We start from the raw sequence: 27,086 nt of genomic DNA, 5'->3' as shown, positions 1-27,086 counted from the left end.
AGGTGTGGATGATAGCCTACAAAATTACCCTCCTGCCCCCTCCCCAGGCCTTGATTCCACTACCCTGCCAGGAGCAAAACAGAAGTAAGGGCAATGACAAGGAAGAATCATACAAACCCTAAAGATGGTGGTTGTCACTAGTATTTATTTTTCTGGTTATAAAATACATGAAGAGCCCTGGACTGGGAGACGTTTTGTGTCCCGCAGGATCTAGACAGATCATTTCTTAGAACTTCCATTTCTTCACCTGGGAAGCAGGATAAGGCACCCTGCCCTGCCCAGTCCACAGAGGGCAGCACAGATCAAATGAGATAACACAGGGGAAGCACTTGGTAAATTGGAAAGTGCTGACAGATGGAAGGGGTTAGTGTCACCACCCTTGGCTGAGGTAGCACCAAGGCCTGAGATCCTGCCCCTCCGCTAAGCCCTAATACACACACAAAAAGGGGCCACTTGCAGCCTTGGTTTGATGTACTGTGGGAGGGGCTGTGCAAATCTGCCTCAAGCCTGGCCATATGGGGCCTTACTGGGGCCCTTCCAGAACCGGGCATCGGCTGTGGCCAGCTGGGTGAGGACCTCCTCCAACTCAGGCCCATCTTCTGGGAAGCGCTCGGAGAAGGATCGGATGAGACCGGCAGCTGAGGCCTCGTACTCAAGAAGCTGCACTTCTGAGCCTGGGAAAGATGGAGAGAAAAACAGTGGCAGGGAAAGGTTTTAATAGAGAAGCAGAATCATCATCATCATCATCAATCATCGAAGCAGCTATTTCTTCCTGAGCTCTTACCATGTACCCAAAATTGTGCTCAATGTTTCAGGTTTATTACCTAATTTAATCGTTACAATAACCCTATGAGGAAAGAAATATTAAAGGAGTACTTAGTGAATTGCTGAATTCATTCATTCATTCATTCATTCACTCATTCACTTAATAAAGATTTACGCCCAGTGCCACGCTAGGGGAAACAGACACAGTCCTTGGGCTCTGGGACCTTACAGCCCGACAATTGCTTCAACTCTGTCTACTGTGGGACCTGAGGCAAGTTTCTCATGCTCTCTTAGTCTCAGTTTCTTCATCTGTAAAGTGGGGGTGAGCACGATACCTCTTCTCTCAATATGCTGTGGTGATTAAATACAGTAACACATCGACTACGGCCATGCCACCCTGAACAAGCCTGATCCTGTCTGATCTCAGAAGCTAAGCAGGGTCAGGCATGGTTACTACTTGGATGGAGGACCATCTAGGAAGATTAGGTGCTGTAGGTGTGAAAAATTAAAAAAAAAAAAAGGGATTGTAAGATGGCAAGGTCCTTGCAATCTGTGAGGTCAACCAAGGGTTGCCTCACCTAAAAAAATCAAAAATAAAAAAATAACACATTCAGTGAGTGTTCCACAAGTGCTGGCAACCACCAGCGGCACTCTCTCTGAGCCTATTTACTCATCTGTTAAATGGGTCTGTTTCGAAGGTTCCCTGCTCTGCTGGCCTTTCTCAAACTTTCTGCGGCCCAAAGTTGACGGTGGTGGCAGATGCCAAGGTTTTGGTCTGAGGTTTGGCATGGGGAAGACTGTGGCAGAAAGGAAGAGAGGCAGGAGTCACCCCAGGAAGCCTTCCCTGAGCTCCCAGTCAGTTCCAGGCTCCCGCAGGACTGCATGGCCCCCGCCAAAGGGGGCTCAGGAGCCTGTTACCTTCGAGGCGAGTGTTGGGCTGAACGATGAGCTTCCGAGACTCCTTGCGGAGTAGCACCGTGTCTCTGAGGGTGAGGAAGCACTCGGGGGGCGCGTCAGTGACTGCTGCATACCCCTCGTACAGGGCCCGGCCTCCAGCCACGTCCCCCGTGGACTTCAGCACCTGTGGGGAGGCAGAAGGAGTCACTGCCTAGACGGACGCTCACCTTGCGTCCCCAGGTCTCTGCCGGGGCCACAGCTGATGGTGCCCAGCCCTGGACTGCATGTCCTTCTCACAGCATTGCTGTGCTGAATACGTGAGAAACGCTGGTCACAGAGTAAGCGCCCACTAAAACGAAGCTGATGTTTTCCATTTGATGGTCTCGTTGGAGCTGTGGACACGGAAGGCATTACCGTCACCCATTTTTTCAATAAAACAATTCATACACAAAATATCTGGTATATATGTTATAAAGAATAAGACACTCATACAACCACCACCCAGATAAAGAGTGAGACCAATCATAGCTCCTTGACCGCGGCCTCCTGTCTGAGGAAACAGTCCTCATTTCTGTGCTTTATTCCTTTCTTTGCCCTGAGTTTTACTCTCAACCATATATTCTACGTTTGCCTGTATTGTGATTTGCTTTTTCTGCTTGGGTTACGTTTCGAGATTCATCTGTTTGTGCATGCAGCCATCGCTCACCCTTCTCCCCGCCGTATGGTATAAACACACCACGATTTAACCTCCTCTGCTGTAGATGTGAAACTTGTGCTTTTCGCCATTCAGAGCCGCTGTGGACATCCTTCTATGATGAACGGATTCAGCTTTCATGAGAAGAATCAACGGTCTAGAGGCCGGGTGAGTACACAGCCTTAAATGACAACACTCAGGTTGCCCTCCAAAGCTGTAGTTATACTCCGAAAGCGGTGGTGACAGTCCTCACTGCTCAGCATACCAGGCCGGTTGTTCATTTTTGCCAAGCCGGAGGGTGTGAATCTCACGAGGTTTAACTTGTGCTTCCCCGATTACTAATGAAGTCGAACGTCTTCCACAAGTTGGTGGGCTTCTCATTTTCCTCTTCTGGTCATGAATTCTGCTTATTTTTCTATTGGGTCGTCTTTTCTTCCTCATTTCTTTTTAAAGTGCTTTATATATTTAGATATTAACCTTTGTTAACATATGTCATAAACACCCTATCCCAGTTTAAGACTCCTCTTTTACCTTTTTTACGGTAACTTGTGATGAATATGTTATTTTTAATGCTGTTAAAGGCAGCAGGGGTCCCCAACCTTTTTGGCAACAGAGACCGGTGCTCCTAGGAGAATCTGATGCCTGATGATCTGTGCTGGAGCTGAGGTGGTGATGCTGGCGCTGAGGAGCGGCGACAAATACAGATGAAGCTTCACTTGCTCGCCCACCGCACACCTCCTGCTGTGTGGCCCAGTTCCTAACAGGCCGCGGACCAGTACAGGTCCATGCCCAGGGGGTTGGTTCAAAGGATCAATCTTACCCTTGTTGACGTGTGCTTCTCGCTTTTGGAGAAATTCTCCTTCACCCCGAGATCATAAAGATATTCTTCTCTCAGTTTAAAACTCTGCCCTTCACATTTAAGCCTTTAATTTCTCTTGGATTGAGTCTGTGTATGGCAAAAGGTAGAAATCCAATTTGTCCATCCCTAAGGATAACCTATTGTCCCAGCACCACTTATTAAAAATGGTCCTTCCTTCTTCCAGTGATCTGCAGTGCCAACTCTGTCATATACCAGAGTCAACGCCTGGTTCTTGGTTCTGTTTCACTGGTCAACTTGTCCATTCCTGCCCTCGTATCACGCTAAACTCTGAACCTTAGAATACATTTTGATATGTGGTGGAGCAAGTCCCCCAACCTGTTCAGCTTCAGGAATGCCTTGGCTCTTATTCATGGGCCTTTATGCTTCTGTCTAAATTTTACAACCAGCTTGTCGAGTTCCATGAAAAACTCTCTTGGTTCTTTATTCAACTGTGCTGAATTCCTTCATTATTTTCAATAACTCGTAGATCTTTTTGGGTTGCCTATGTGGACAGCACTATCACCCGCAAAACGATGAGTTTTGTTTTTTCCTCTTTAATGCCTAAACTTTTCATTCATTTTTCTCGTTTCCTTCTAAAAGCTAAGGACCTTCAGTGCATTGTTGATCAGAAGCAGAAACAGCATTTTTCTCTTCTTCCTGATTTTAAAGGGAATGTTTTGGTGTTTTGACAGATGACATTTATCATATATTCATTTCTTGAGACACTCTTCTTCAGTTAAGAAAATTGTTTTCAACTCTGAGTTTTCTAAGAGTTTTCATCATAAATGAAAATAAGTGATTTTCAAGGGTTTTCTCTAAACCTGTTGAGATGATCATGGTTTTTCTCCTTTAATCTATCAATATGGTGATTTTCATAAATATATTTTCTAATGTTAAATAAACCTTACATTTTGGGGATAAACTCAAGTTGGTATTTTCTGGATTTGGTCTGCTAAAATTTTTTTTTTAGAATTTCAACATTTATATTTTCCTTTCTTGAACTATCTTTAATTTTGATCTCAAAGTCGAACTGGCATCATAAAATGAGGTGCAGAACATTTTCTCTCTATTATCTGGAAGAGTTCAAGTAAAATCGATGTCATCTGTTACTTAAATATTTGGTAGGAGTCACCTATAAAACTGTGGGCTTAGAATTTTTTGTAGATGACTTTAGACAACTGATTTAATTTCTGTAATAGCCACAGGACTATTCAAGCTACTATTCGTGAGTTGATTTTAATAAGTTATATTTTTCTAGGAATTTGTCAATTTTACCTACGTTGTAGATTTTATTGCCATAAATTTTTGCTGTATTTTTAGTACGTACTCTTTTAAATTTCTACTCTTATATGTGCCTTCACTCTTTTTCTTGACAAATCTCGTCAGATGTCTGTCAGTTTTATTAGCTTTTTCAAATGATCAGCTTTTGGCTTTTGGTCTTCTCTATACTTGTGTTTCGGATCATTTGTGGAGCTTATATTTGTGATTTTCCTCCAACTTCCTACCTATTTTCCTCTCTCTCTTGAATTCTTAAACTTGATGGATTTATGAATTGGGTCTTTAATCAGTTCTAAGAAATTCTCAGTCATTATCTCATGGAATATTTCCTCTCCTTCCTTTTTTCTCTCCTTTCTTCTTGGAACTTCAGTTTATGTACGTTAGACCTTTTCATATGATCCTCCATGTCTCTTAACCTCTCTTTCAACTTAAAATTTTCTCTCTGTTTCTCTGCGTGACATGCTGTATAATTCCTTTTATCTTCAGCTGGATCTAAAACCTGTTCAAACACAATGCAATATATATATGCCTTACTGTTAAATTGTACACCTGAAACTTACTGGATTTCGTTAACTTATGTCACCATAAAAAAAAATTGATTAAAAATAAAATAAAAGCTGTTCGACTTGCCAATTTTGAGTTTTGGTGAGTATATGGTTTGTTTCCAGGGGTTCTTTTTGATTCTCTTCCAAACATCTAACATTCTGTGGGTCTGATCCTTACTTCTGCCAATTCACGGGGGTCGGGGAAAGGGTGGCGAGAGGCGTTGTCATGACCTGGAATTATCTCATTCACTTATTGTTTACATGTCTATCGTCTACCTTCTGTCACTGTGATATAGGAAACTGATCACAGCTTATTCTCAGTGACCGGCACATGGTAACTAACACATGGTAACTGGCACTGGGTACACAGACTTGCTGACTGAACGAATGAATGAATGAAGAGGCTCTGAGGCAGTGTTAGAGGGTGGGGAGATAGGGTGAGATTGGAGTGGTTTTCCGAGGCGAGAGGCCTCCACTTACCTGGAGTCTCCGTAGGAACCGCTCCAGGGCGGGCTTGCCCACAGACCGGATCTTGCTGTGATCGAGGCGGACCCGGGCATCTGGGCGCCCATCAGAGCCTGTGGTGGGAGTGACGGTAACGAGTCCCTCGCCAGCCTCCAGCAGGACCCTCAAGATCACAAACCGGGCCTGCATATGGGCCTGCCGGGGCCAAGGAGAAAGGAGTCACTTGCAGCCCTGAGATAAGATACATCGAATACTTGATTTGAAGCCTGATATATGTATATATTATAGAGAGAGAGTACATGGTCACTGCCAATTGTTCTTACCATTTTATTCTCCCCTTTTCTGCCTGTTCCTCTCCCCTCCGTTGCCTCCTTGTTCCTATGTTTATAAGGGAGGGCAGGTTGCCCTGGAGGACAAGGAGGCCATATCTGGCCAGGACCTCTGCTGCTCCAAACCCTGCCCTGATGACAGCAGTTACACCAAGTATCCCTCACCACCAGGACCCCAAGCCCTTTCTCCTCCACAATCTTGTCTGCATTCAACAGAGGAACAAAGAAGGCATCATTTTTCCCAGTTTACAAATGACAAAACAGAGGCCCAGAGAGGTAAAGTGACTTGCTCAGGGTCATACGGCTGGTAAGGGAGAACAAGCACTCAGACCCAAGTTTCCTGACTCTAAAGTTTCATGTTTTGTTTTGTTTTTTTTATGACATATTGCATCCTTAAAACATGCTTGACGTTTTAAAAAACATTTCTATTGCTTACCCTATTTCCAAAGTTTATCTTATAACCGAGCAGTCGAGCCTCACGGCTCTGGAGGCAGACTGCCTGGGTTTGAATCCTGGCTCTGTTACTTACCAGCAAGCTTATCTCTTTGTGCCTCAATTCCTTCATCTCCAAAATGAGAGTAATGATAGTACCTACCTCCTGGGGCTGACAATGGTGACGAATGAGCTCATTCACGTAAAGTGCTTACAACTGTGCAGGGTACAGAGTTAAGTCCTATAAGTCAGCTATCAGGAGTCGAAGTAAAGTCCTCTCATTCGATTTGCCCTCAGAAGTGGGCAGGGAGATCATGGCTCCCATTTCACAGGCTGAGACACTGAGTGTCACAACAGTGATGTGACTTGTCCCCCATATGCAGTGGAGTCTGAGATTAAACCCAGTTCATGTGCCTCATAGGCATGGCTGTCCCATTCCTGTATCCAGGATCCTGATCCTGGCCCCCACTTCAGGCTCCCCGACTCCTGAGGGCTCCCCCCCAGCCCCCACCTGTCTCCAGTTGGAGGCCTCGGGGGTGTAGAACTCTAGAGCAAGCAGCCCAGCCCGAACCATGTTGAGCCAGTTCACGTAGATCACGTCTTCTGCATCAGCGCCCTCGAAGCCAAAGATCCTGGGGGAGGGAGCGCAAGGTGGCGGGGGTGGTCCAAGGCTACCTGGGCCCTGCCCTCCCTGCTGACACTCCTCCACCCACAGAGGAGGCCTGTCCCCACGCCTGCTGCTCGTACTCCAGCACTTGGGGGTGGAGGCACAGGTAGAGGCCCACGCTCTCAGCTCGGCACTCTTCGTAGCTGGAGGCGATGGTGCTGAACTTGCTGTCCCAGGTCTCGCCGCTCCGGTACCAGCTCTGAATCTGGGAGGGGAGCCCCAGGAAGCAGGCTTAGGGGCAGCGGCCACCCCACCCATGTCCACCCTCTTACCCTCCTGGGGCTCCACCGAAGCCGGCCTCACCTGCTCCCCTGTCTCAGGGTTGATCACTGTCTCCTGGTCAAAGTTGAATGCTCCTTTCTCATCCTGCAGGAGAAGGGTCATTGCCATGGGATAGGAGAGGGGAAGGTACCCCTTCCCAGGTCCAGGCCTTCAGCCCTGGACCTAAGGGTCTGACGAGTGGCTCAGAAAGGCGACCAGGCTGCAGTGAGCCGGCAGCAGTAGCAGCAGCAGCAGGTCCAGTGACACACTGGCTGCCTCCAAATCTGCGTGCTATGTCCCCAATGGCTCTCGCAGAGCCCACGGGAGGTAGAAGAACCAGAGCCGCTGCCCACTGCGTAGAGAGCCACTCCGAGGGCCCGAGAAGGGCAGGGCTTGCCCGAAGGCACGTGAAGACCCAGCCCCAGATCCCCAGACTCGTCAGACATGTCCCAGTGGGGAGGCCAGAGAGGCCGGCCGCTCTCTGCTGTGTTCCCCGGCCCCTCTCCCCGTGCTGGCAGAGGCCCCAGTATGTGTCTCTCTTCCTCAGACAAGCGTCACCCTCACGGCACTATCCATGTGCCCGGTGTCTTTTGTGTATAATCCATTTAATCCTCACAATCATCCTCCAAAGAAGGTTCCATAATTATCCCGCTTCCCAGGGGAGGAAAGTGAGGCTCAGAGACTCAGAGTCCCAAAGTGGAATCAGAGCATCGATCCCTTAACAAGAACACGCATTTGCTGAGGGTCTCCTGTGTGCCATGCAAGCTCCTGGGTTTTGCTGTTCATTCCTCACACCAGCCGACACAGTAGGGGTCAGGAACCCCATTTTACAGATGGGCTAACTGAGGCTCAGTGAGACAAACTGACTTATCCAAGGCCACAAAGTGGCCACATTTGTCCCTACTTCATTGTGACGTCAAAGCCTGGGCCAGGCCTGACACCAGACTGCTGTCCTCACCACCTGCTCTCTGAACCCTCCTGACACCCAGCCCTGGCTCCAGCCCTTCCTGTGCCATTCATGGGGCGACCCCACCCAACGGGGAGCAGGCCGCACCCAGAACCCCACACTGTGATGTCCCACCCGCCTCTGGTCATCTTGTCTGTGCAGTTCTGTGCTGAGGCTCATTAATGGGCTCTTCCTAGCCTGCAAGATAAGCTGTCTGTCTTTTTCAGATTCCCTCAGTGGGTGTCAAGGGGGCTCCAGCCACTCTAGCCAGCTGGCAGGAAGGGGCTGCTCTGGGGAGAAGCAGCCCCCTATAACACCTGGAAAGGTACAGGCTCCAGGAACAGCAGGACAAAGACAGACAGTGCCTCAGCCTCAGGACTGGGAGCATCCAGAGCCTGCCGCCTCCTAGCCTCTTTGTCCCCAGGGCTGCCTGAGTCACACCCTCAAGACAGGCTTCCTTGGCATGACCCAAGCAATTCCTCCTGTGCGGGAGACTCTGTATTGGGGAGACCTCAGCTGAACTGTTCTGCAGGTCCCAGTCAATTCTTGGAGCTCCTGGGACATCTTTGGGGAGGGAGAGACACTGAGGGCAAAGACTGGGGCACCTTCACCCCTGGGAAGGGCTGGTCACGGGAGGGGCGGGCTGCAGGCCCAGGCGCTGGGGGTCCGCCAGCCACGTTCTTACCTGCACGAAGAGCTTGCCGCTGCCGTGGCCCAGCAGCTCGTGCAGCCCTACCTGGACATCGAAGGAGGGCCCCTTCCAGCGGATGTACAGGTCCTGCCAAGACAAGCAGATACCACCCATGCTGGCCAACGTCCCGCCACGGCCACACAGCCTGCCATGGCCCCTGTGCCTGGCCGAGGGCCCATGACGCACAGGTGCAGTAAGGGCTGACTCCATGCCAGGCTCCACACTCAGAAACAGCCTGGGAGGAGGGGGCTGCCTCCCCTTTTTGACAGGTGAGGAAACAGGCTCCAAAGTCACAAAGTCGCATAGCCGAGAAGTGGCAGAGCCAGGACTGAAGCCAAGCTCTTCCCCCCCTCCCCCACCCCTGCACTGGGCTGCCTGCCTGCCTGCCATCGGGTGATGTCAGGCCAGGCCCAGCCCTGACTCTCGGGCTGCCAGTGCCCACCTTGTCGTCCTCCTCCAGGAAGGTGAGCTTCTCCCGCTGCGTGGCGTAGGCCACAGCCAGCACGTTCCCCAGCGACACATTCTTAAAGCCTTCCGTTTGCCTCAGGTCATCATCTGGAGAAAGCAGGGAGCGGACAAGGGAGAAGGACAAAGGTCAAGGGTTATAGATAAGAGCGATGGGCTGGGATGGCGGATTGAGCAGGGCGATTCATGGCCAGGTGAGCATGTGGAGGGGGAGGGGGTGACACTAACGGAGGCTCCTGGAGGACTAGGGGATACTGTCATGCTCGAGGGGCCGAGGGGCTGGGCCCGAGGACGCTCACAGTTGGGGATGTTGATGCCAGCAGGGATCCCGGAACCAGCGAAGGTGAGAACATCCAGGGAGGTGAAGTCAGGGGTGAGGAACTTGTCCTTTTCGAAGGCCGGGGGCCAGGGCAGCTCCGTCAGCAGCTGCTCTGCACTCGCCACCAGCCGCTCAAACTTGGCACTCATGGCCTTGTTCACCATGGCCACGAAGCCTGCAGGGGAGAGAGGCGTCTGTGGGCTGGCGGAGTTCAGGAGGGACCTCACACCCCACTTGACCCCTGTACCCCTCCGGTCCTCGGGCATGTAGTGCATGTCTGCTGTGTACGATGACCCACACTGGGGACAGCAGTGCCCCAGGCCTGGCCCTGCCTTCATGCAGGTGAGTGGGTCATGGAGAGAAGGCTTCACTGATCCTTATGAGATGAATCTTAAAGGAGTTTGCCAGGAGTACCTAGGCGGTGGTGGGGAAAGGATCAGAGTCCCAGTGGAAGGGACTACACGAGCAAAGAAAGGTGCTCCTCTGGACGAAGTGTGACCTCTCCCGCGTGGCTAGAGCATCTGGCTTGTGTGGCAGTGCTGAACAACAGTAGGGCTGCAGCTGAGCCTGTTACGTTTAATGCAGTTACACTTCCTGGCTCAAAGCAGTGTTTCCAAAATGCACCCCACAGAACAGGTTTTCTATACCAGGCTTCATAAAGAAAGAGCTCCCTGATCAGATAACTTCGGGCAATGCCATATGCTCTCTCTCCAAGCTCTTAGAGGCTCCTAACCACATTTGTATATTAAAGGTACTGAAGAGCCCTGCGAGCGGAGACCTCTTGCTGCTTAGCAGGGAACCCTTCCTCCCCAATGTACCACAGCTCAGAAAGGCCTGGCTTAGACTACTGCGTGGTCAGGCCCTTGAGAAGAACGGGTTGGCCTGGCCAAGAGACATGGCGAAGCCTCCCTGTCTGGATCCACTCTGTCCAGTGGGATCGTCACACCAGGCCAGGAGGACAGGATGATTAAAATCGAAACAAAGGAAAAGCAACCAAAATGTCCAACAATTGGGGATTGATTAAATACATTAGGGGGCAGCCATATGCTCGCACGCTATGCGACTGTTAGACATAGTGCAGCATCGAACGGCATGGGAAGTTATTTGTGATATATTGTGAATACTACGCAGCTACTAAAAAGAAGGTGGTGGGTCTATATGTACTGATATGAAAAGATGTCCGATATGTAGCACTAAGTGAAAAAGGCAAATGACAGAACAATGACAGAGTAGAATCTCATTTACCTGGATGAGTTAAAAGTAATGTGTGTGTGTGTGTGTGTGTAAATGCTTAGACAAAGGTCAGGCACGACCCGTACTCCACTGGAAATGGTTGTGACACAGGAGAAGGTAGTAAAAGAGGGATTTCACATTTTATCCAGCATGCTTCTGTACTGTTCTAATGCCTTACGACAAACATGGATTTTTAAGTCACACACACACATATACATGTGTTTGTTTTTAAACCTTTATAAGCTCTCTATGGTAAACAAAAGACAAAAAGTATATTCAAAATTTTAACCTTGGGGTGGGTGCAATCACAGCTGATTTTTTTCCTGTATTTAAAAAAATTGTGGCCACAAACGTAAATAACTTTCTAAGAACCACCATGAGTTATGGCCTTTGAGATCGAGTGTGCTGGGGAGACCCTTGGGTCTCAGCCCTCAAAACAAGCCTGGCAAATCAGGACCTGCACAAGAAAGCTGCAGGTGTGCACACCTGTCTTCCCCTCAGGCCCCTAGGCCACCTGCCCCCTTACACCTTGTCCCTGGGCCTGAATCTATGGGCTCAGATCCAGGCCCCCCACGGGCTGGTGGGGCTTTTCTTTCTCTTCCAAGGCTAATCTCTCTGACTTCTGGCAGCTGGATGCTCCAGATTCTATATCCGGGGGCTTGGCAGAGACAAGTCTAAATCCTCCGGCTGGACGCCCGGCCTTGCACAGGTGGGTCCTGTGGGAGTGAAGGCATAGGGCCTGAGGCAGCCTGCCATCTGCCCTGGGATGACAGCAGCCGAGTCAAGTTCACAGTCATAACTAACTATGCTCCCATTCACCCAGCACTTTTCTGTGCTTGGCATTGTGCTGAGTCATCTGTATGTATTATCTCACTTCCTGACATGCAAAAGGGAGTGACTGATGCTCAGAGGTGGGATTAACTGGCCCAAGGTCACGTAGCCAGTGAGCGGCAAAGCCAGGCTTGGAATGGACAGAGCCTGTGCCCAGACCGGACACCAGAGGCAGCGCAGCAAAGTGGCTCAGAGCCAAGGGGCCTGGGCTCGGCCACCTCTCTGCTGGGCCTCAGCTCCCACATCTGTAAAGCGAAGACAGAAATCCTCACAGGATAATGGTGTCAGATGAGCTAACGGAAGTGCCCAGCATGTGGTACATCATCACGGTTGGTGGTTGTCATTGTCCTTATACTGCCGAGGGGGAAGGGGAGAGCCCTAAGCGGACATGGGGAAAGGGTTCCCGCCTTGACCCCCAGCCTCTCAGAAGTTACCTTCAAATTCTCCACGGGAACCAAAGGGGTCTCGGTAGCTCTCGATGAACCCGATGTAACTGGGGGAGAGAAGGGCAAAGATGGAAGAGGAGTGGGAAGGAGGGGTGGGGTGGGGTGAAGGCCGGGCCCCTCACCTCTCCACGATGGGGCCTTTGTCCTGGATCCAGAAGCGGGAGCCCCTCTTGTGGGCCTCGATGGAGCCCTGCGTGAAGCTTTCTATGTACTGGGCCAGCATCTGCTCCTGGTGGCTGTTGGCTGCATACGTCTGGGGGTGAGCAAGGGCTGGTCAGCCTTGGGCCACCCGGCCACCCCCTCACTCTACTGTGCTGCCGAGGGGTCTGGAGCCCACAGGCGTCGACCCCCCAGCCCTACCTTGGCTTTCTCCAGGTGTTCCACCACTTTCTGGAGGATGGGCGCGTAGTCCCCCCGCGTCACCTGGAAATGGCTCCCCTGGAATTCGTAGCTCTTCAGCTTGGAAGTCATCTCAGAATCCAGAGCAGGCTCTGAGGGAAAAGGGGTCACTCAGGGAAAAGGCCAGTATAAGACACCCCTGCGGGCTTCTCACTGTGACATTCTTACTCCAACCACGTCCGTGGCTACCCATGGCCTACAGAAATTAGTATAAACTCTCATTTTCAAAAATATACATATTATATAACATGAACTAGTCTAAGTGCTTTAGTGGGCAACTCATCTAGGCCTCTCATCGATCTGGGGGGAGAAGGAAATAATTATCTCCACTTTACAGATGAAGAAACAAAGAGAGGTTAAGTGAGTTATCCAAGGCCACCCAGGTAGCAAGTAGCGGAGCAGGATTCAAACTCAGTGTGGCTGATTGCATTTTTAAAAGCTAGCCATATCCTAAATGTAATGACAATGGTCCGTATGAGATGACAAGAGGGTGAATGAGAAGGAGATAAGAGGAAAAAGAAGTTGGGGCGATATGAGGAAGGACTGTGAGCCGAAGATCACACGCAGCCTCTAGAAGCTGATGGAACAAACGGATTTCTCCCGAAGGCTCCAGAAGGAAACCGGAGTTTTGTTTTAGACTTTGGGCCCTCAGCACTGTAGCAGAATAAAGTTGTGTTGTTTTATGCCACTGAACCTGCGGCGATTTGTTACAGAAGCAATGGGATGCCGGCATACTGTTGTATTTTGCTGGTTGCCTCTGATCAACAAACTAGACTTCTAAGTTATGTAAAGAAGAAGAAGAAAAAAACAGCCACAGTATCTCCCATCTCCCAGTGTGACTTCTCCCATCAGGACGCAGGGGCTATAGTTCCTCCTCTTGAAGGAAGGCAGGCTTGTGACTATAGCAGAAGTGACACATGTAACTGCTGAGCCTAGGTCATAAGAGGTGACACAGCTTCGGCCTGGCTCTCGTGGACTGCTCGCTCTTGGAGCCTAGCCACTGTGGGCAATATGAAGAAGCCACGTGAGGTATTTTGGCTGACAGCCCCAGCCGAGGTCCCAGCCGACAGACAGCTGGGATACACCGCTGGATGTGTAAGGAACCTGAAGATGATTCCGGCCCCCAGCTGTCAAGTCAGCCTCAGTCTCCAAGTCTTCCTAACTGGGGACTCAGCCATCGTCCACCAGAGGCGAGCTGTTCCTGCCATGCCCTGGCCAGGTTCCTGGCCCACGGTGTCCATGAGCATGAAAAGGTGGGTTTATATCACTAAATTTGGGAGATGTTTGTTTCGCAGCAGTAGATAACTGATGCACTCAGGGAGCCTCACTCTGAAGCCGCACTCTTAACCACTATAAGTACGGGCCCAGCTGGTGTGATCTGCTCCCATTCCCTTGAACCCAATATCCTTTTCCCTACTCGAATCAAATTACGTGCTTAATTTCTAACCTTTCCCACTACTCTGCTTTGGTTCATGCTGTTCCCTCCACCAGGAGTGCAGCTCCCAGCCCGTCTTCATTTATTCATATACCGAGTATATGAATATCGACCAGGTGCGAGCCACTGGGTAGATAATGGTGAATGAAACACACAGTCTGTCCGCTCGAGGGGCTTGCAGTCAAGTAGAAGAAACAGAAAAATAACTGGGAAATTACTGGCTGTGCCGATGGGAAAGGAGAAGGGCCCCGACTCAGTTGTGGGAAGACAGGGAAAGGTCCTGGAGAAGGTGATGAAGTCCAGAGGTGTCATCAGGTGGAATCAGTAGGGAAGGGAGGATCTTACAGGTGGGGAGGGGAAACAGGCCGCGCAAACGCCTGGAGAGGGTATGTGAGAACGTGGGATTTTTCAGGGGATTGAAAGCGGCTGAGCATGGCTAGGGCACAGAGACTGTGAGGGATGAGAGGCTGGGAAGTTGTAGGGAAGGGAGGGCCAGGTTGCAAAGGTTCTCATAGCGGCCCGGACATTTCTGTCTATACTGCGTCCATTCCCCCCTAACCCAGAAAGAGTTCCCTAACCCAGCAACAGACCCCAATTTTCCTTTGAGAATCCCCCACCACTACCACCACTTCAAGTGGTGGGCGGGGCTGACCTCAATGCCTGACTCTGAGGTAGGCTTGAGACCAGATCTGGCCAATCAGAGACCTGGCCCTTAACCACAGGGATTGGTTCACAGATAAATACGGGATCCAAAACAGAGAAACTAGAGCCACTCCCAGACCTTAGGAAGAAACTGCTGAGAGAAGGGGCCCCTCCTTCTGCCGAAATGGCCAAGCTGGTGTCTATCAGGCCCTGTGTGGGAGCAGCCGGCAGTGGATGAAGTCAGACAGCCCAGCAAAGAGACGGAGAGAAAAACTGCTGAGCGGCTGGATCCAGCTGTGCCTGAAGACTTGTTACTCTGCGTTTCTTAATTACTTAAAGGTTAAAAAGTCCCCTTTAGGTTTAGGAAAATTCAAAATAGATTCCTTCACTTGTAACCAAAGAGTTATGAACAATGGAGTCCTCAGAGATGGACGTGGCTTTACCCTGAGGGTAGAGATATTTGGGAAGCAGAATTTAGTAAGTTCTCCATTCTCACATACGTAGAAAGGAACCCACCTGCACCCCGCACGGAAGCCAGCCGCACCTCGTAGTGGAGCTTCCCGTCCTGGCCGACCTCCTTGAAGAGTCGTGTGTTATAGGCACTGATGTTCTAGAAAAGACCAGGGCAGGGGTTGGGGGAGAGTAAGTCTAGAAAGGGCTGTGGGGGAGGGGGAGGAAAAGCAGGTCACGCCAGGTGACACAGAGGCAAAGTGGACTGGGGCCCCCAGGGGACCTGCCTGAGTGGGCTGGGAGAGGACAGAGTGGGCGGGCAGGACAGGGCGGACCCTCCCGCTCTGCTCAGTACACTCGAGCACTAACTTTTACTAACCACGTCAGCTGTGCCAGGCACCACGTGACCTCAGCTAGCCCAGGGCACCAGGAGGCAGGCCCATTTCACAGACCGGGAAACTGGTCACCCGGCTGCTGGGCTGGAGGTGAACGCCCACCCTAGGGACCCTGATGTACTGCCTTCACCTTTCCTGAGGCTGTCGGAAGGCCCTTTAGCCTGGGGCGGGGCGGGGCATCTTCATTCCAGCCAGTGTCCTTGACACTTAGACAAGGACCCCGAGTCTTCTCCACCCTAAGGACCCAAGACGTCTGTGTCTCTGGGCCCACGCCAAGGCCCAGGAATAGGGGCCAGTGGCAAGGGGACCCAACAAACCAATGCCCCGAGTTCCCCAAACCTGTGAGTCCAGAAAGTCTTGGGCCAGTTTGGCATCTTCCATGGTACAATCCCCAGAAAAATAGGTGGTGATGCCCTGCGGGGGAGGGGCAGTGGAAGGGGGCGTTGCTGGGGTCAGTGCAGCGGTGGCCATGAATCCCTTCCCAGTGCACTCCCCAGCCACCCGGCTTCCTGCACCTCCTCTCAGCAGCCCCACCCTGGCCCCCTCCATCTCTTCCCAGAGGAGAAAATTATAACACAAACAACAGAGCCCCATCTCCAGCCTTCCTGCTGCTCTGCTGCAGCCTCTCACAGGTCTGCCCAGCCCTCGGGCTTGCAGGAAGCCTGGGTCCCCACCTTTCCCCTCCTTCCCTCCTCTGCTCCCTCCAGCTCTCAGCTCTTCTCTCCTTCCCCCATTCTGCACACGGCACTCCAGGATCGCAGAAAACACTCCATCCAACCCACTTCCCATTTTACAGGTGGCAAAACCGAAGCCCGCAGTGGGGAGCAGCTTTGCCTCGAGAGTGTGAGGCAGAGCTCACTGCCCCCGCTCTGCCGTGTGGTTGAGGGCCTCACCTCCTTCCCCAGCCCGAGGTGTCGAAGCCTCGGCTCCAGAGAGAACATGAGCTCCCCGCAGGTCTGCCAGAGGCCCCTGACTTCTTCTGGGTGCTCCTGGGCAGCCTTACTCCCCAGGATCACACGTTCCAGCTTCTCCTGCAGGGGAAGGGAGGCCATTGGCCCGGCCGCACCACCCGAACCTGTCTTCTGGAACCTCCACAGCCACCCCGAGCTAGCTCTTCTTCCACCATCTAAGAACTTCCGGCTCCAAGAGCAGTTGATGGACCAGCGGCACTGGCGTTGCCTGAGAAATACTGAATCTCGGGCCCCACTACAGACCTTTTTGGTCAGAAGCTGCATTTCAACAAGACCGCCAGGCAGTTCATGTGCACAGTAAGGGCTGAGAGCCCCTCGGCCCCAGACAGGCCAGAGCCCCATGGTCCCAGGGAGGGACTCCCTGTGCCCAGGCTTCTCCACTATGCCCAGTGACTCCACCTGTCTGCCCCTTGGATCAGCACAGTTAGGAGGAAGCTACACCCAGCAAGGCTGGGGTGGCCAACCCAAGGTCACACAGCATGGTAGTGACAGGGTCAGGCCTCCGTTCAGGGCCCCACTCCCACCCCATCAGCCCCAAATTCTCTGACCTTCTCCAGCCCTCGCCCGGCTTACCTTGGGCAGGTTAGGAACAAACTTGGTGTCGCCGAAGGACTTGTAATTGCCCATGTTGGAGTAGACCCCCGCGGCATAGACCAGGAACGCCTGGGGGGAGGCGGGCATCAGACTCCTAGAGGCACAGCCTCCCTGCCCTCGGGAGGCCCCCGTCTGACCCCAACATACTTTCACAGACCAGCCCTCATGCACGCGCTGTCCCGCCGAACTGGTCTTCTCAGCAGCTCCCTGACATACCCAAGTGCTCATCCACTTTTGTTCCCACTGTGCCCAGCATCCTGCTGACCACCTGAGGCCCAGTTTAAACACCATCCCCTTCTGCAGGAAGCCTGTCCTCTGCCCCCAACACAGCAGGCAGCTGGCACAAGAGGTGTCAGATGTCAAGGCTGGAGGGGTCTTGGTCATCTACTCTATGGCTTTTGCTAACCTCAAATCTAGTCTCCCTCCAGCAGCAAAACCTCACATCTTCCTTTAGGAACAGGGGATCTCCCTTCCCCCACTGCAGGGGTGGCCATAGGATCAAGCTGGCCAGTCAGAGCCCTCCCTATCCAGGCAATTTCCCAGGTGCAAAGAGCCCCTGTTATGTACTAAGGATCATCAAGCCTGGAGCCCCCGGAGCTCCCTATTGGAGTCCGGGAAGAAAGCGACGCTGAGAGGTGAAGGCTGCATCACAATGGTATCACTGAGTCCCTGAATCTAGCTGTGCCTGAAGCCTCCCCTTGCTTTGGACTTTTCAATTATGTGAGCCAACGACTCTCTTTTTAAAAAATAGACTTTATTTCTTAGAGCAGTTTTAGGTTCACAGCAAGATTGAGCAGCAGGTGCAGAGATTTCCCATGTATCCCCTTCTTCCACACACACGCGGCCTCCCCCAGTATTAGCATCCCTCACTAGAATGGTACATCTGTTACAGCTGAAGAACCCACACTGGTACATCTTTACCCAAACTCCGTAATTACATGAGGGTTCACTCTTGATGGTGTACGTTCTATGGGTTTGGACAGATGTATGACATATCCACCATCACGTGTAACACATTACTCTGTATCACTGCCCTAAAAATCATCCCTCCCCACAATGCCTGGCAATCACTGATCTTATTACTGTCACCAAAGTTTTGCCTTTTCCAAAATATCATGTAGTTGGAATCATACAGTAGGTAGCCTTTTCAGATTTTCTTTCATCGAGTAACATGCATCTAAGGTTCCTCCCTGTCTTATCGTGGATTGATAGCTCATTTCTTTTAAGCACTGAACAATATTCCATTGTCTGGATGGACCACAGTTGATTGATTCAGCTACTGAAGGACATCTTGGTTGCTTCTACGTTTTTGCAGTTATGAATACAGCTCCTAAAACATCGTGTGCAGGTTTTTGTGTGGACGTTAGTTTTCACCTTGGTAAACACCAAGGAGCACGATTGCTGGATTGTATGGTAAAGCATGTTTAGTTTTGTGAGGAGCTGCCAAACTCTTTTCCGCAGCGACTCTACCATTTTGCATTCCCACCGGAAGCGTACGAGAGTTCCTGTTGCTCCACATCCTTGCCAACATCTGGTGTTGTCAGTGTTTTGGATGTTGAATAATCCGATGGGTATGTAGAGGTATCTCATTATTTTTTAAATTTGCAATTCCCTAATGACATCTGACGTGCGGCATCCTTTCATATGCTTATTTGCCGTCTGTATATCTTCTTTGGTGAAGTATCTGTTAAGGTCTTTTGTTTGTCTATTGTTAAGTTTTAAGAGTTCTCCATATATTTGGGGTAATGGTCCTTTGTCAAGCATAACTTTTGCAAATATTTTTTCCCAATCTGTGGCTTGTCTTTTCATTTTCTTGACAGTGTCTTTCACAGAGCAGAAAGTTTTAATTTTAATGAAGCCCAGTTTACCAATTATTTCTTTCATGGCTCATACTCTGTGGTGTATCTAAAAAGTCATCTCCATACCCAAGGTCATCTAGATTCTCTCCTGTGTTCTTACTAGGAGTTTTATAGTTTTGCCTTAACATATAAGTCTGTGATCCATTTTGAATAAATTTTTGTGAAGGTAAAAATCTATGTCTAAATTCTTTTTTTCTCTCCATTGTATTCCCTTTGCTCCTTTGTCAAAGATCAGCTGACTATATTCATGGGGTCTATTTTGAGCTTCCCATCCTATTCCATTGATTTACTTGTCTGTTCTTTTGCCAATACCACAATGACTTGATTGCTGTAGCTTTATAGTAAGTCTTAAAGTCGAGTAGCGCCAGTCTTCCAACTTTGTTCTTCTTCACTTGTGTTGGCTCTTCTGGGTCTTTTGCCTTTCCATAAAAACTTTAGAATCAGTTTGTTGATACCTACAAAATAACTTGCTGGGTTTTTTTATTAGGATTGCATTGATTCTATAGATCAAGTAGGGAAGAACTGACATCCTGACAACATTGAGTCTTCCTATCCATGAACATGGAATAGCTCTACATTTATTTAGTTCTTTGATATATTTCGTCAGACTTCTACAGTTTTCTTTGTATAAGTCTCGTGTATATTTTGTTGAATTTATATCTAAGTATTCTACTTTTTTGTATTGTAAATGGTATTGTGTTTAAATTTCAAATTCTACTTGTTAATTGCTGGTACACAAAAAGGCAACTGACTTTTGTATATTAACTTTGTATCTTGTAACCTTGCTATAATTGCTTATTACAGCAGTCTATGGAGGTCCCAGGAGCCTTTTGTCAATTCTTTCAAATTATCTACATAGACGAACATGTTACCTGCAACAAAGATGGTTTTGTTTTCCTTCTCAATCTGATAAATTTATTTCCTTTTCTCACATTGCATTAGCTAGGATTTCCAATACAATGTTGAAAAGCGGTATGAGAGGGACCATCCTTGCTTTGTTCCTGATCTTAGTGGAAAAGCTTTGAGTTTGTCACTATTAAATATAGTCTTTATTAAGTGGAAGAAATTCCCCTCTATCCTTAGTTTACTGAGTTTTTGTCATGAACAGGTACTGGATTTTGTCACATGCTTTCCCTGCACCTACTGATACGATCATGTGATTTTTTTTCTTTAGCCTGTTTATGCAATGGATTAGATGTATTTGTCTATTTTCAAATGTTGACCCAGATTTGCAAACCCAGCATAAATCCTACTTGGTCATGGAATATAATTCTTTTTATACAGTGTTGGATTAGATTTGCTAATATTTTGTTGCATCTATGTTCATGAGAGAGATTGGTCTGTAGTTTTCTTATAATGTCTTTGTTTGGTTTTGGTATTAGGGTAATGCCGGCCTCATAGAATGAGTTAGGAAGTACTCCCTCTGCTTCTCTCTTCTGGAAGAGATTATAGAGAATTGGTATAAATTGCCATTAAGTGTTTAGTAGAATTCACCAGTGAACACATATGAACCTGGGGTTTTCTGTTTGGGAAAATTATTAATTCAGTTACTTTAATGTCCATGGGATCTGTAGCAACGTCCCTTCTGTCATTTCTGATATTAGTAGCTTGTAACCTCTCCCTTTTTTTCCTTCGACTAACTAGAAGCTTATCAATTGTTACTGCCTGAATGCTTGTGTCACAACCTCTCAAACTTATATGTTTGAAACCTAACTCCCAAAGCGATGATATTAGAAGGTGGGGCCCTTGGAGGGTGATCAGGTCACAAGGCAGAGTCCTCATCGCTGGAATTAGTGTCCTATAAAAGAAATCCCAGACAGCTAGCTTGCTCATTCCACCACGGGAGGACACAGTGAGAAGTCAGCAGTCCGCAGCCCCAAAGAGGGCTCACACCAGAACCCAGCCTGAACTTGGACTTCCAGCCTCTAGAACTCAGAGAAATAAATTTCTGTCATTTACAAGCCACTCATTCTGTGCAATCTTGTTACAGCAGTTCCCAAAAGACTAAGATATCAATTTTATTTTATCTTTCCAAAGAACCAGCTCTTGGTTTCACTGATTTTTTCTGATTTCCTGTTTTCAATTTTATTGATGTCTGCTCTAATTTTTATTATTTCTTCTGTAATTTGCTCTCATTTTTCTTGTTTACTAAAGCGGAAACTTAGATTATTGATTTTTAGATCTTCTTTTCTAATATATGCATTCAATGCTGTAAATTTGCCTCTAAGCACTGCTTTCACTGCATCCCAGATTTTGATAACTCGTGTTTTCACTTTCATTTAGTTCGAATTATTCTGACTTTTTTTTTGAGATTTCTTCTTTGACCCATGTGCAGAAATGTGTTGTTTGGTCTTTAAGTATTTTTGGATTTTCCAGCTTTTTTTTAAATTGATTTCCAGTTTAATTCCATTTTATTCTGAGAGCAGACATTGTATTATTTCTCTTCTTTGAAATTTGTTAAGATGTGTTTTATGGCCCAGTATGTGGTCTATCCTGGTGAACGTCCCCCATGAGCTTGAGAAGAATGTGTGTTCTATTGTTGTTGGATGAATTAGTCTATAGATGTCTACTACATGCAGTTAGTTGATTGATGGTGCTGAGTTCAACTATGTCCTTACTGATTTTCTGCCTGCTGGATTTGTATATTTCTGATAGAGGAGTGTTAAATTCTCAAACTATAATCGTAGATTCATCTCTTTTTCTTTGTAGTTTGACCGGTTTTTACCCCACATATTCTGATGCTCTGTTGTTAGAGACATACACGTTAAAGACTGTTACGTCTTCTTAGAGAACTGACCCTTTTATCATTACATAATTGTCCTCATTGTCTTTGATAACTTTCCAGGTTAAGTTTGCTCTTTCCAAAATTAATAACAGCTACTCCCACTTCTTTTGATTAGTTTTTGATATGGGATATCTTTTCCATCCCTTTAAATCTCTATGTCTATATTTAAAGTGGGTTTCCTGTAGACAACAACAGTTGGGTCTTGGTTTTTGATACGCTCTGACAATCTGTCTTTTAAATGGTACATTTTGACACCTGACATTCAAAGTGATTACTAATGATTGGATTAATACCTACCATGTTTGTTACTGTTTTCTATTTGTCATCCGTGTTCTTTGTTTCTATTTTTTTATGATTTATTTTAAAGATATTTATTTGTTTTATGGTGACACTGGTTAACGAAATCCAATGTTTCAGCTGTACATGTTAACGGAAAGGCGTATATATATATTTACAGTGTATTCACCTCCCATAGTTAGATTTCTTTCTGTTACCACATATTTGACCTCTTTTACCCTGTCTACCTCCCCGCTCCTTTGTTTCTATTTTCTGCTTTTTGTGGTTTTTAAAGCTTTTTATATGATGCTGTTTTCTCTCCTTTCTGAGCATACTAGTTGTACTTCCTTTTTTACTTTTTTTAGTGGTTGCCCTAGAGTTTGCATTATACATTTACAACTAACCCAAGTCCACGTTCAAATAACACTATACTGCTTCATGGATAATGCGAACTCCTACAGTAACAAAATAATCCTAATTCCTGCCTCCCCTCCTCTATGTCATTGCTGCCATTTGTTTCACACATAAACATGTTTTATTTATATACACATATAATTGAACATTGCTATTATTTTGAACAAATTATTATCTCTTAGAATAATTAAGAATCAGAAAAATAAATTTTAACTTTACCTTCACTTATTTCTTCTTCAATGCTCTTTCTACATCTCCAACGTAGATCTGAGTTTCTAATCTCTATCATTTTCCTTCTTTCTAAAAGAACTTCCTTTAATATTTCCTGCAAAGCAGGTCTACCAGCAATACCTTTCTTCGATTTTTGTTTATCTGAGAAACTCTTTATTTCTCCCTCAGTTTTGAAGGATAATTTCACAGGTACAGAATTCTAGGTTGTCGGCTTTTTCTCTCAACATTTAAACATTTCGACTCACTCTCTCCCTGCTTGCATGGTTTCTCAGAAGTTGGATGTAATTCTTATCTTTGCTCCTGTATAGGTAAGTAGTTTTCCTTTAGTTTCTATCAGGATTTTTTCTTTATCTTTGATTTCTTATAGTTGGAAAATGATAATGCCAAGGTGTGGGTGTGTGTGTGGGGGGGGGGGGTTGCACTTAATATCCTGCTTGGCATTCTCTGAACTGCCTGGATCTGTGGTTTGGTGTCTGACACTAATTTGGGGGAAATTCTCAGTCATTATTGTTTCAGATATTTCTTCTGTTTCTTTCTTTCTTTTCTGTTATTCCCATTATGTATGTGTTACACTTCTTGTAGTTGTCCCACAGTTCTTGGATTTTCAGTTCTGAGTTTGTTTGTTTGTTTGTGTCTTTTTACTCTTTGCTTTTCAGTTCTGGAGGTTTCTGTTGAGACATCTTCAAGCCCAGAGATTCTTTCTTCAGCTGTGTCAAGTCTACTAATAAACCCATCAAAGGCATTCTTCATTTCTGTTAGTTTCCAACTTCTAGCATTTTTGGTTCTTAGAATTTCCATCTCTCTGTTTACACTGCCCAGCTATTGTCTACTTTATCCATTAGAGCCCTTAACATATTCATCGCAGTTGTTTTAATTCCAGGTCTGGTAAGTCCAACATTCCTGCCTTACCTGACTCTTGTTCTGATGTTTGCTCTGTCTCTTTAAATCATGTTTTTTGCCTGTTATTATGTTTCATAATGTTCTTCCTGATGGCCAGACATGATGTACTGGCTGAAGAATTGCTGTAAATAGGCCTTTAGCAACGTGGTGGTGAGGTGTGGGGGCAGAGGAAGGTTCTATGGCCCCATGATTAGGCCTCAGTCTTTTAGTGAGCCTGTGCCTGGACTGCGAACTTCACGTGTACTTCTCGGTCCCACGTCCCAGCTGCTTCCTTTATTCACAATAAGGCTGGAGTGCGCTGGAGTTGGTCCTTTCCCTTCCCATAGGTCAGCTAGGTTCCAGTCATGTTCAGATAAAACCCTGGCATATTAGGTTCTGGTTAAATATCTTCTCCTGAGGGCCAACCATGTTGAGAAGAACAGAATGTCCTAGAGCATTTCAAAAACGGTTCCTTTTGTCCTCCTCCTGCCGGAAGCAAGAGGGGCTTTATCTCTGAAATTCATTGTGAGAACCAGGTCAAGCTCCTAGAGGTAAAATTCCCAAAAGCATGGGGACCTCCTGGGATTTTTAAAACTCAGAGTTGTCCACACTGAGCCTACAGTGATTCATCAATCACAGCTCAGGTTTTCCCATCCCAGCGCTGGTTTCAGGGGAGGCTTCTGCTCGTGAATTTTTGCTCTGGTAGGTTGTGATACTCTCTGTACCTGCCTGTCTCTCTCTAATTTGGGGGACAACAATTTGCCCTGTGACTTCACTTCTCTTAAGAATCTGAGAAGAATTGTTGAGTGTTCAGGTTTTACTTGTTGTTAGGATAGACTGGTGACTTCTAGGCTCCACACGTGCCGGGCTAGAAACCAGAAGTCACGATTTTATTTTTCCATTCGAGACCATTTGAGGTGGATTTCTGCTACTTACAAACAAAAGACTCCTACTGAAAATAGCAATACTTGGGTAACACTTGTCTATTTTTAAGTACTTTGCCAGCTTTTAACTCTTTTAATGAGTAAATCAAGGCCCAGAGACAGGATGTGATTACACAAAGTTCAAATAAGTTAGAAGAAACAGCCCGGGCCTCAGCTCCAAGACAAGCAATCCAATCCCTTTATTTTTCATTTGGAAAAACAGGCTAGATTCTCATACATTCTTGGTGAAGCTTTTTAGAATATTTAACACCACCGATTAAGTGTAAATGTACAGAGCCTTTGACCCAGCAATTCTAGAAATAGATACTACTCACATATGTGCACCAGTATGCTCACTGTGGTACTGTTTGTGAGAAGGACTGGGAACAACTGAATGTCTAGCAATAGAGAAAAGATTAAATTGATTATAGTGTACACTGCTTTGGAATGTTTTGCAGTCAATAAAAACGAATAAGGTGGACTTATATGTATTCCGTGGAAGCTGTCCAAGACATGGTGTTCTGTGAAAAAAGCAAGACTCATAAGAACATAGAGCGTGTGATCTCGTTTATGTAAAAGAGAAAATAAGGAACCAATCCATGTGCACATGTACGTGTGGAGGTATGCAATACAGACAGAGGGTTGAAAAGGCTGTTTACCCCGCCATCCTCAGTGGCTACCTCTGAGAAAGGCACTGAGAATGAGCGATTTTTGTGTTTTGTTTTATATCTTTCTGCACTGCTGCAATGCATTAAGAATTCATTCGTGTATTACTTGGCTAACAAGTCCCAGGCAACAACCAGGGGACAGGCAGAACACAACAGGTAGAGGAAAACCTGGTCTAGAAGGCAGACCTCCTGATTGCTACCCTGTGCTCATTCCTCTACCACCCCTGCATCTCCACAGCTGCTTCCTTTACTCACAGCCCTTGTTATGATCATGGCAGCCACCATCCTGGAGCTGGGTCACCATGACCCGAAGAGGTACAGACTACTCTCAAGCATATTTTGCAGACGGGAAGACTGAGGCTCCAGGAGAGGAGGTTCCAGGACTTGTAATTTTGCGTTTAATCCAAAGAGAGAGAAAGAACTTTGTACCTTTGCCTCCTGGTCCCTCACACCCAGAAACCGCTTGAGAAATGCAGGTGGGCCTCAGAGAACTGACCTGGTACTCCTCCTCGGTAAGGCCCTCAGCCAGGGCATGCTGGCGCAGCTGGTCGGGGTCCTGGGCACGGAAGAGGCGGCTGAGCAGGGCATAGATGTAGGGGGCCTCCGGGGACGTCTGCAACAGCACAGCCAGGCCTCCATACCAGGCGGCCCGCGACAGGTGGTGGGCATAGAGGCGCTCTGTGGGCGACAGCAGGCGGAAGGCTTCGCGGCAGTCCAGGCTAGACACGCCGATGTCATTGGGCAGGATGTACTGGGTGTCCGCCATGGGCCCTGCTGGGAACCATCACCATCGTCACAGCCATCATTCACCCCATGCCAACTGCACACACCTGGCTCCGTGTTCTCGTAATCTCATTGAATCCTCCCAAAGGCCTATGAGGGACTACCATTGGACCCATTCACCAGATGTGGTAATCGAGGCTCAGAGAAGGTTAGGTGACTCACCCAAGGTGATTACAAAATACATTGGTGAGCCATATTTGGCCTGTGACCCTTCGACCTTAAAGATTGACTCTAACTCCCTAGTCTTACAGATGTGGAAACTGAGGCCCAGAGGGGCTAGGAGCTTTGCCTAATAACACAAGGGAAGGCTCAAAAGCAGAGATCTGCACCTCTAGAATCCCAGCCCAGGCCCCTCCTGGCTCCCCACCTCCTTCTCTGACCTTCTAGCCTCCTCTTCAGAATGTTCCTGCAGGTTCTACAATTCCACTCACACTGTGCCCACAAGGACAGGGTCCCAGGCTACCAGCTGGAAGACCCAGGATCCAATCCCCAGGCTCCGAAAATCAAATCAATTGTTTCACTCTTCTGTGCCTCAGTTTCCACCTCTGTCAAATGGGGGTGATAAATGACCCCAGTCTTCCCAAGTGGGTGTGCAAATTAGATGAGGTCACATGGGGCGGGATGGACCCACAGCAGTAAACGGTTTTCCTTGGGCTCTTTTCCTATCTGCTCCCGGGACCTGTCTCACTCTCATGCCTCTGCGTTTGCAACGGCTCCTGCCCTGTGCTCAGCCAGGGCAGCCAGAACCACAAAGTTCAGAGCCGGAAGAAAACTCACTTTACAGACAGAGAGGCTGACCCGTTCAGTAAGACCAAGCAAATTACGAAGGTCTCACTGCCCCGTCGGGACCCAGGGCGTCTCCCAACCCAGGGCATTCTCCACACCGTCCTCTCTACCTTGAAAGTGTTTCCAGCCTCCCCGCCACTCCCAAAGCTCCGCCCCAATAGTACAATCCTCCGGGTTCTGAAAGGGGTGTTAACCCTTTGCTGCCCGGAGCCTTCCTCAGCCCCGGGGCCGCCACGACTGTAAAGGGGGTATTGGATGGTAGGGGGGAAGAATGGGACTGTTATCTTGCTCTCGGTCAAGATTCGCCCTGTCCCCCGAGGATGACACATTGTGACCCCGAAACCCGGGAACCATGTCTCACCTGCAGTAGCTGCTCCGATCGCAAACTCACTTCCTGCTTCCGGCTCCCCCATTCATTGGGGCTCCGCAAACTCCGCCCCCACAGGCCAATTGTCGGGCCTCGGGGCCCGGAT

At 48.1% G+C, this 27,086-nt stretch overlaps 1 protein-coding gene and 1 pseudogene across 3 annotated transcripts; one reads left to right on the top strand and one right to left on the bottom strand.

The window, feature by feature from the left end:
* Positions 1-125: 125 nt before the first annotated feature.
* DPP3 (dipeptidyl peptidase 3) lies at positions 126-27,086 on the bottom strand. 3 transcript variants are annotated; one of them, XM_016119396.2, is made up of 18 exons: positions 26,975-27,086; positions 25,541-25,815; positions 16,989-17,078; positions 16,338-16,475; positions 15,784-15,858; positions 15,116-15,209; positions 12,484-12,614; positions 12,246-12,376; positions 12,112-12,170; positions 9,594-9,788; positions 9,272-9,384; positions 8,824-8,916; positions 7,235-7,297; positions 7,012-7,136; positions 6,776-6,896; positions 5,519-5,698; positions 1,684-1,846; positions 126-674 (listed from the first exon to the last, which is right to left on the bottom strand). In XM_016119396.2, the coding sequence occupies exons 1-18, from the start codon at positions 27,024-27,026 to the stop codon at positions 502-504; spliced, it is 2,271 nt and encodes a 756-aa protein (XP_015974882.1). In that variant the 5' UTR covers positions 27,027-27,086; the 3' UTR covers positions 126-501. The 3 variants fall into 3 exon arrangements, with proteins under 3 accessions (XP_015974882.1, XP_015974881.1, XP_015974883.2); XM_016119395.2 differs by having other exon boundaries at positions 25,541-25,818; positions 26,975-27,055; XM_016119397.2 differs by lacking the exons at positions 126-674; positions 1,684-1,846 and adding an exon at positions 1,909-2,054 and having other exon boundaries at positions 25,541-25,818; positions 26,975-27,055.
* LOC118603119 lies at positions 1,145-1,263 on the top strand (annotated as a pseudogene).

The sequence above is a fragment of the Rousettus aegyptiacus genome, unplaced genomic scaffold, assembly GCF_014176215.1.
Source record: "Rousettus aegyptiacus isolate mRouAeg1 unplaced genomic scaffold, mRouAeg1.p scaffold_m13_p_5, whole genome shotgun sequence".
Classification (NCBI taxonomy): Eukaryota; Metazoa; Chordata; class Mammalia; order Chiroptera; family Pteropodidae; genus Rousettus; species Rousettus aegyptiacus.
The sequence above is the reverse complement of the archived record's forward strand: the minus strand, read 5'-3'. Positions and strand labels throughout refer to the sequence as shown.